General features: G+C 33.9%; 1 protein-coding gene across 3 annotated transcripts; it reads right to left on the reverse strand.

Moving 5' to 3' along the window:
• Nucleotides 1-2,591: 2,591 nt before the first annotated feature.
• Nucleotides 2,592-9,406, reverse strand: LOC110671000 (TMV resistance protein N). Of its 3 annotated transcripts, XR_009143556.1 has the most exons (3): nt 8,815-9,403; nt 3,028-4,275; nt 2,592-2,947 (listed from the first exon to the last, which is right to left on the reverse strand). XR_009143556.1 is itself a non-coding variant. In XM_058135436.1 (2 exons), exons 1-2 carry the CDS (start codon nt 9,294-9,296, stop codon nt 7,321-7,323), a joined length of 537 nt encoding a protein of 178 aa, XP_057991419.1. In that variant the 5' UTR covers nt 9,297-9,405; the 3' UTR covers nt 7,070-7,320. The 3 variants fall into 3 exon arrangements, 2 of the variants coding, with proteins under 2 accessions (XP_057991419.1, XP_057991418.1); XM_058135436.1 differs by lacking the exons at nt 2,592-2,947; nt 3,028-4,275 and adding an exon at nt 7,070-7,375 and having other exon boundaries at nt 8,815-9,405; XM_058135435.1 differs by lacking the exons at nt 2,592-2,947; nt 3,028-4,275 and adding an exon at nt 7,801-8,554 and having other exon boundaries at nt 8,815-9,406.
• Between the last annotated feature and the right edge of the window lie 767 nt (nt 9,407-10,173).

The following is a 10,173-nucleotide window of genomic DNA, read 5'->3' on the forward strand; positions in this document are numbered from 1 at the left end:
TATCTAATAGATTCTGACCCAAGAATTTCAGGCGACATCAATGAGTAATAATAAATTAGTGATAAAAGAAGGAAGATGAGTGGAAACAACATATTCTTCTTCTAGGAAGGAACATAGCAAGTGCTAAGGGCTAGCACTTAGTCAGCAAAGAAAATGCAAAAATTAATGCTGCAAACAAAGTCATTAGAAATTTCAAAGCCCTTTCCTTGTAAATGTGACTTATTTCATTGTAAGCCAAGCTTTTCATTTTCCAGCAATTCCTTTTCTATATATGCTGGTACCAAGTTGGTTTATACATATGATACATTTTGGTTTTGATTGGAATTCAATAGTTGTAGAGATGAATATGAATTTTTTATGTCTATTTAATACATTTAAAAGTACTATTCTTGTATTCAGCTAGCATAATCAAATTCTACTCCATAAAAAAATTTCTCATGTTTATCAAATTGGTTGGATAATTTTTTTTTTTTCATGAAATATGAAATTTCATTAAATTTTAAACATTACAGGAGGTGGCTGGAGGCCCAAATCCATTCATAAGAAAACAATGGAAACAAAAAACACTTTAAGCCCAGATTGAAGGATCCGGCCCACTAGATGCTCCAAGGAAACCCAGAAAACTTTTGCCTATGAAGCTTCCATCAGTTTGGTTCAATTCCTTTCTTTAAAATTTTGTGGAAATCTAATTAGAATTCATTGGAAATGAATTTCAAATATAGAATTTAATTGATATGATACAATTTAAAATATAAAATTTAATTGAATTCCATAAAATTTAAGTTTGTTATAATTCTATAATTAAAATTCATTTGTTCATATTTCTTAAACTACCCTAAAAAATAAAATTAAAATATCATAATTTTTTTATAAAATTTTTTAAAGAAATATTATAACTTATAAATTTATAATAGTTAACAAATATATAAACCGACAAACAATATAGTAATGAATATAAAATAAATTTACATTCAGTTTCAGGTAAAAACAGTGCACGTAATTAAGTTTATTCATCTAACTATAATTTTTTATTATCAAATTGTTGACTTAATTAATAATTAAATTGACATATAAAATCTATATTTATCTATAATATACATTATAAAATCTACATTAGATAAAAAATTTCATTATTACAATAATTAACTCTAAATATAAATCAGAGAACTAATGATGTAAATTATCAAAAACTAAATGACCCAAAAATACTTAATTATAAATACAAAATATATAATATTATCTCCCTAATTAACATTCTTTGTTAGCCGACAAATGGAAGAAGTAGCCTAAAGGCAAAAGGAGAGGCGAAAGACTAGAAATGCTGCTATGATGAGCTTTCATCATCTGCTGTTGGCTTAGTTTCCTTATTATGTCCTGCCCTAGGACTAGGACTGGAATATGGAGATTTGCTTGCTATCCTGCAAAATTACACAAACCCATGAAATTGCAAAGGCATGATTAAGGAGAATTTAACTACCTAATTTCCTTGCTTTCCAAAAACAAAGAACTAGAGCTATAATTGTGTTGCTTACGTTTGTAAAAATTAATTAACATACCCTTATATTTTTAATATTTACATGTTTCCTCACGTTTCAATTTCCTATCTTTTTATGAATTGCTATTTTCTTTATCTATTTTTACTTCTCTACATATTAGTATTTCCATCTCTATGGTACCTAGAGATGCTGAATAGAAAATTTTTTACTCACACCAAAATGTGTAAATTAATTTATATGTTCAACTTATTAGAAATTAGAATCCTATATTTATAGGTACGTCTTATCATACTTTTAGATAGAGTCTACAATAATTTTAGATAATGTATTAATTTCATATTGACTGGATGTATAGCTCAAATGCTTATAAGAATTTCCCTGATGAATAGGTTGTTGGACATTGCAAAAGAGAAACATTGTTGCACTCTCCCTGCATTTATGTTGAAGTTAGAGACTAGCATATTCTATGTACTTAAGAGTTATTATAAGACAGAAATGTTTTTAGGAAGTGCCAAGTGCAATTGTGCTTGAGATGAAAGTTAATTTGCTTCTTGAAATTTATGTTTAGGAATAATTGAACTCAAAAATTGTAAAATTGAGTCAATTAAATATAAATTTTAATAAATTAGGTCAGTTTATCTTAAATTTAACTTTGTGTAAAATATGCACTGCAAAGACTGAAAAAAAGCACTTGATATTTTATAATTTGTCCCTCAAAATTACCATATACAAGTAAGGTTGTGAAGGAGAGATGAACTGAGCTGAAGTTAGCAAACAGAGCAATCGCTGATTCTATTTATTCTAAAATTAGCTAGCTAGTTTCTTAACTTAATTAGCTAGTTTCAGCACTAGCTTCTTAGACACATGTTTCTCCTTGGTTGTTTTAGTTTGTTCAGTTTGTTAGCCTTCCCGCTTTCCTTTCCTGCCTTGCATAGACTTGTTATAAAGACTCATCAATGAATAATCAGACACTCAGTTCCCCAATTTCAATTCTCATCAGGTGACAGGAAGGAGAGGAAAGGGGAAAAAACGATCTTTCATTCAAAATTTTTTCCAGGAGAAAGAATTGCTGTAATGATATATGGCAACAAACAGCAGGCATCACTTGCATAATATATATACAAATCATTATGACATTATCAGAACTTTCTTCCCTATATATATCACAATGAGAAATTATTCCATACAATTGTTGTATATATAATGGATAGATTTTGACAATAAATTATGATGGGATTCACCATGGTCAATGGTTATATTATAATTGTTTTATGTACAACAATTCCTACGTGTCACGTAATAATGGCATACATGAAATGAGAAAGTGAAGTAATAAAACCCATAAATGTGTAATTGGAAGATTTAAGCTTTAACAAATAGAATATGGAGCAGCAAATTGTATATTGTCTGAGCTTTTGAGTACTGGAGAACCGAAGAATGTGTTGGTGGAGCTGCAAAAGATTGCAAGTATTTGTAAGAGTAAAGCAATTACGAATGCAAGCTAAAACAGCAAATAAGAAATTAATTTTACCTGTTTTTGGTTTTGCGTTTGCTTTGGTCAGGCTTAGGCAACCATGAAGAGGAAGAGGTATAAGACAGAGATTTAGAATTTGATAGAGGAGGTTTGGTTCCTCTTCCTTGTCCTCCTCCTATGATTCAGAAAGTCATTTTGTTCCAATCTTTCAAGAGGAGGTTTGCCTTCTTCGCCATCCTCATGTTCGTATATAGGATGGACCCCGCACTTAATTATCCACTCGTCACTAGATAATGCCAAGGCCTGAATGTGGAAGTGAAATGCGACCAGAACGAAACCATCTTCATCAAAATAGTTGAAATTATTATGACTGAACCAAAGCCACAAGTGTTCTGATGAATACTGAAAATCCTGCCGATAATCAAAGAAAAAGAATCTATGACTATGCAAATGTCCAGATTTATCTCTGTAATACAACTCACTACTTATAATGTCGTTCGGAAGACGATAAGAATAATTTGTGGGACGAAGAACAGCGCAGAAAGAGAAGGCAATTAAGTGACGAAGGTCAAGTATGAATGTAAGCAAGGATCCACTTTGATTCTTATATCTCATCCTTTCTGGTACTTCACCTCCTGCCATATGTAAAAAAACTGTCTGACCCAACAGATGCGCTTCGAAAACATCCTCCATGACTTTATTCTTTTCAAGATTGACGCAATTATCAAACACAAGATTGTAAAACTTATTATCATCTTGGAAAAGGAATGATGATGCAGATTCCAAAGAGCTGCAATCTGATGCATTTAAGTCTTCTAAGCATGATGGAAGCTCTGGTAAACATTTAAGTCTCTTGCAACCATTTAAATAAAGCAGTTTTAATTCCGAAAGTTGTTTGATGCTTTCTGGAAGACTTGGTAAGCATTCACGGAGATCAAGTTCTTCAAGATGTTTCAAATTGCCAATGCTTCTTGGAAGACTCGCTAGTCTTGTACACCCACGCAAGGACAATTTGACAAGTTTAGACAAATACCCAATAGAGGGCAGTTGTTCTTTTCCAGTTTCATCTAAAATTAGAATCCTTACATCACAGGGAATCTTTGGACAGTCTGTGATTTTATAACACCTATGTAGATATAGCTCAGTAAGCTTGCTTAGATATTGAAGAGATGATGGAATCTCAACCAAACTTCTACATCTACACAAATATAAAAACTCAAGATTTGGGGCAGTACTAGACAAGTCAGAAATCCTGATCAGGTCCTCAGAGCAGCTAAGATCCATTAATTTCAAATTTCCAAGGGGCTGTAATAAAATAGAAAATATCAATAAATTAGGCAATACAAATTAACTTCACAAACAGTAACTATAATTTATAAAGTAGAACAATGAATTGTACCTTATCTACATGCCATAGTTGTATGAGTTTGCTAAAAGGTGTAACACCCAAATTTTTAAATTTATTATTTTGTGGGTAAATATTAATATTTTATTTTAAATTTTAGGAAATTATTTGAAATTTTTCGGATTTTAGAAATCGGTTTGATTTTCCGAAATTATGAAACTTTGATGATTTTTAAAAATTAATTTAAAGACCACATGGCAAAACTAAAAATATATTTGGACTCTACGAATTTTTCTGAGTTTTCTAGAATTTTTTCAGAATTTTTGGGCCTCGTTTTCGGTCCCAAGACAGAATAAAAACTTAAAATTTTGTATCTTGAATCGAACTGGCCGAATCGAATCGGACCGGCCGAATCGAATCGGACCGGTCAAATCGGACAGGCCTTTTCTTTTCTTCTTCTTCGTCCGCTCGTGTTCCCGACCTCTCTTCCTCTCTTTCCCGTTTTCTCTCTCCTCCCTTCTCCCCAAGTCGGGCCGCCGCCACCCAGCCCTCCCCACCTCGTCGGCGCGCCGGCCTAGCCTTCCCCCACCGCCGACCGGCCTTCCAGGCGGCCGAAAACAACGCGCAAAGAGGCGCGACACGCAGCGTGCCTTTTCAGCTTCCCGGTCGAAATCCGGCTGATCCGGCCACCGATTGGGCCAAGTCTTGTGACAAACACTATCTACACCTCAAGAGCTTTCCATAGACACCAAGAACGCCAAAATCTATCGAGCGGTTTGCCCAATTTTTGTCTGGGAAGTTTTAGCCCATTTCGACTTTTGGGCTAGATTTCTCGCAAACCGTGAACCCCACGAGAAAACAGAGGGTACCCGAGCGCTCCACTAGTCGAGAGCTTCACGGCAATATAAATTTCAAAATTTTCTGACACCGTTTTTCGGTGGGTCCCACGAAACTTCATAGTGTTTTTCTGAGCATTAAACGAACTTAGAAAATTTCGTAAAAATTGTATACTAACCCTCATGTTGTGGGCTTCGTGTAGGTACCTTCAATTCGTGGAAATTCGACAATTGCCCAGGTTTGTGAATTTCCGGTCAGACAGACTGGCTACCAAAAAAGTCTTAGAATTGGATCAAGATTTTGGCTACCCCACCGTTGTCAAATGTCCCGAGCGCATCCCCAGAGTCGGAATCAGCATAGGTAAAGCCGAACCTTACTTTTTCATAATTTTCTAGTGCTTGAATAGGATTAAAAATCCATAAAATATTCGTGGTAGCTCAGAAAATTATGATTCCTTTTGCATTAGCTTAGTAATGTTGCTAAGGACCGCAGGGCAAAGTTTTAGAATTTTTAGAACTCATTTGAGTAGTTTTTGCAAGAGGGTTAAATTATAAGGACTAAACTGTAATTTTACATGTTGTGATTGATGACTGTTTGGATGGGCTCAGAAGGGGCTGTGTGATGTGATTGAGTTGTGGGTGTATGACTTGTGAATATAGAAGTGCGTTTTAAGCCCTTTTGCAGGTTGGGTAGGTCCTAAGTATAGGGGAGACTCTACTGGATTTTCGGCACGACTTAGGACATCTTTAGTCTTTTTCTTAATTTGTATTGAGTCAAATGTACTGAATAATTGTAATAAAATTATCAGGTGAGTCGAGACAGCCTTCCTCCTCCGCCCAGCCGCTACAGTGACTACGGTTAAGTCTGTGAGTAAAATATTAATTTTAATTGTAATTTCGATATTATTATATGTTCAAGCATGCCCATGCATCACTTATAAATATGTATCTATGTAGTTAAACTCTAGGCACGTTTTATATTGCATTCACAACTGTTAAAGTGCCATGGATGTTGTTGTGGTAATTTGGAGCAGTGTGCGTGAGTTGGCGTGCGTGTGATATGGTGTTGGCTATGGACAGGACGGGTAGACACGGCATGAGATCTTCGCTAGGACTCGGTCCTTCGGGGTAGACATGGCTTGAGTTCTTCCCTGGGACCCCGATTTGGTTTATTAAGCGAAAGTCCGGCTTGAGTTCTTCGCTAGCACAGGTTTGATTATGAGAGCTGTATAGGGGATCAGCTCTCATATATTTATGGTTTGACATTACCGGGTGTGTGAGTGCTCCAAATTACCTTTTTGCTGTTATTATGTGAAAATATTGACGATATTGCATTTCACTCTACAGGGTGCATTAGCTTTAGATAGCTATAGAGATTATGGTTAAAATTGATATTTTACTCTCTGAGTCAAACGCTCACTCCTGTTCATTATTTTTCCAGGCTACAGGAGGATTATTGTTGTGGTTAACATACTTTTCTTCTTCGCATATCGTTTATTAATGTTTGTATAATTCTGCTAACTCCTAGAATTTTCGCATGTGTTTGAAATATTTATTTGATTTGGTTCTGTAATATAATTTGCCATGTTGGACCTGTAAACTTATTATATGCTTGTATGTTGGACTGGATGAGGGAGCTGAGCTCCCATTTGACTTAATGTTATTATGAGTATGTGGAGGGTGAGCTGAGCTCTCCAATTGATTATATATTGTGTTTACAGGTCAAGTGAGTCAAAAACTCTTCGTTAAAAGGTCCATTTTATGGTCGGACTCTGTCCGGTTGATTTCTTGAAATTGAGCCCAAATGGGCCTTAGAGTTGGGTTGAGCAATAGTTAGACTTACTACGGGCCTCGGGGGCTTTAGACTGGCCCAGGTCCTAGTGCCGGTCCGGCCCATAGGTTGGGTCATGACACAAGGCATATGAAGTTCTACAAGATTCCTTGGGCAAAAATTTAATGGCAAAGATGTCAAAGGGAAACCTTCCCAATAAAGGTACCTTAGCTGTTCTGGAAGAAATTCAAGGTTGTTAGGAAGGAGAACTCGTTCTCTCCCCATATTATATTCGGCTCCGATGAATCTAATATTGTGCATCTCATAGAAGGCCCAACCATTTTTGACTTCGAGGAATCTAAGATTACACATCTTCCTGAAGGCCGTGGAGCTTAGCTCTAAATTATCCTTCCCATACATGTGAAGTAATATGACTTCAATATTTTCAGTTCCCTAATAAAATAACAGTAAAAAGGATTATTAATTGTTAGTACTTAATTCATCATGAGAGCTACAGTTCCTATAAAATTCAAATATGAAAATGGAAAAAACTTCATTGATTAATTTGGTCCTTACCGTATTTGTTGTCAGTGTATGACGAACATCTTCATGATTCCACAACCTACTGCATCCTCCTAATTGTTTGCATTCCTCAATAACAATATCCTTGCCCATTTGTTGCAGCAAATCATGCATACTTACCACATCCACACCATCTAAAATATTTATGAGACATTTATTAATTAGACGAGGTATTGCACTTTTTTGGTGAGAAACCACATGCTTCTAATTTTCTCTCGACACAACCTATGTATTCCCCTTTTAAGAAACATGCAATATCAAGAAATATTTCCTTTTTTTTTTCTCTCTAGCCAATCATACCTTATTCTCAAAATGTCTTGAATTTTTCTAAGAGATTGCCCTTTCAAATTTTCCAATTCACTTTTCCATTCTTCTTTCCCCATTTCAAATAAACGAGATCCCAAAACTGTAAGAGCTAATGGATTGCCTCCGGCATAGGTTATCGCCTTCAACGATAGCTCCATATATCCTTTCTTGGGATAATCTTGTTTGAAAGCATGCAATCCAAAGACTTGAAGTTCTTCATGATAATCTAATTTCTCAACTTCATATATGCATTCATTTGAACAAACATTTTTAAGTACTTGCCGATCTTTGCTAGTTACAATAATTCTACTTCCCTCATGATACAAATCACACTCTCTTACTAATCTTTTTAAATTGTTTGAATCATCTGCATCATCAAAAACAATAAATATCTTCTTACTTTGGAGACTTCTCCTAATAAAAGCGTTGTCTTTAGGCAATATTTTTTCCCTTAGTAATTGACGAATTGATTGTTGCTTTGTCATTGTCTCCCGGTCAACAAAGCAATGATCATCGAATTTTGTCATATTCCGACAAAATACTTATTGTGCAATAGTTGTTTTACTAATACCTCACATCCCCCAAATTCCTACAACTCGCTTATCATTTAACAACTTTTCCATTTTTTCTACACGTGATTCAATTCCAATCAAGTTGTCATCGTGATAATCATCACTCGATGACATATGACTCAATTTCTTCAAAGCATCATTGACGATTTCTTCAACTAATTTGGACTCATCCCTAATCACACATGAGCAACAAACACTAGTAAGTAATGATAGACTCACACTTCTATGTAAATAATAATATAAAATTAATACGTTCTGATTTTAGAATAAGGCATAACAAATATTGATTTCCACATTGCAGTGCCCATATTTGGATTAGTGTTGTCTATCAAGATCATTGTACTCTATTAAAAGTGTCTATATTTTGATTCTCTTTCCTTAAATTGATGAGAAACTACAGTAAAGAGTAATTAAAAAGAGTAATTAACTTACTTATCTCGTGAATCCCATCCAGAAAAGTTGCTTACTTCTATCAAAGCATGCTTCCATTTATCCACCTTTTGTAGACTGCCTTTAACTTGTTCTTCATGCTTAGCAATATCAAATGCCTCCTTAAATTTTCCTCTCGGCTCTTGAACGTCAGTTGGATCTACTTCATAAAAAACTGGTGGGACTATTTGTCCTAAAGTTTCCTTGCATTCAAGTATCTTCACAAGCTCATCCAAATACCATGGAGAATCTGCGTAATTTTCAGAGAAAATGACTATTGAGAGACTTGATTCTTGGATTATTTTCAAGAGAGCGGGTGAAATCTCTTCTCCTTTATCAAGGCTTTCATCCAAGAAGGTTTTGATTTGTTTTCGAACCAAAGAATGAAAGAGATGGGATAGAAAACGCTTGCGGATTTCTTTGCCTCTAAAACTAATAAAAACATCATACTTGCGGGGAGGGGCTGATGAAGAAGTAGAAGCCATGATAAGTGATAAAAGAAGGATATTGTGCAATTGAGTTTGAAGAAGTTAGAGAGAGCAAATTACTAAAGATGAATATTTCGTGAGCGTGTGTAAACTATTCTGCGTCATGAAATTTACGAACAACCAGATTTAGAAATGAACAAGGACACGAAGAAAGCAAAAAAGAAGAGGAAAACACCATGCAGGGGCGAAGCCACGTTGAAGAAATGGAGGGCAATTGCGCCCTCCAATAAAAAAAGTTCACCCCTTTATTATTATTACTTTCAATAAAAATTTAAATGATAAAACTAAAAAACAGAAAAAAATTCATTTTGTTGGGAAGCAACATTTATTATGCGAATCATATCATTAACTCACTTATTTACCTTTAATCTAAATTTACATCATTTTTTTCTAATTTTTTAGTTATTTTTAGCCCCAATAAAATTTTTATAGCTAATGTTATTTGATAAAGAATATTAATTATTGTGGGTCCATATCATATGATCAAATCAAATTTTCATAATATACAAGTTTGATTTTAATAAAATTATGGATAAATATGTGAAATTAATAAATTTTAATATGTGGAGTTGAAGACGTATTTAAATTTATAAGGTCTCAAATTTAAATTTTATTCGAAACTAAAAAAAAAAAAAAAAGGTAAACATGCAATTTAGTTTTAAAAACATTAGTAAGAATTTTTCTTTACAATTTTCTAAAATTAGTTTGTTCATCTTGATAATAATTTATAATCCTTAATTATAAAAAAAAATCATAAACTATAAGTTAATTGAGATTTAAATATTATTATTTAAAATATTAATTGAAATCATAAATAACTATAAACCTTAATTTAAATTTTTGAATAATTTTATTCTCTTAGCATGGTTTTAGA

This window comes from Hevea brasiliensis, chromosome 14, assembly GCF_030052815.1.
Source record: "Hevea brasiliensis isolate MT/VB/25A 57/8 chromosome 14, ASM3005281v1, whole genome shotgun sequence".
Taxonomy (NCBI): Eukaryota; Viridiplantae; Streptophyta; class Magnoliopsida; order Malpighiales; family Euphorbiaceae; genus Hevea; species Hevea brasiliensis.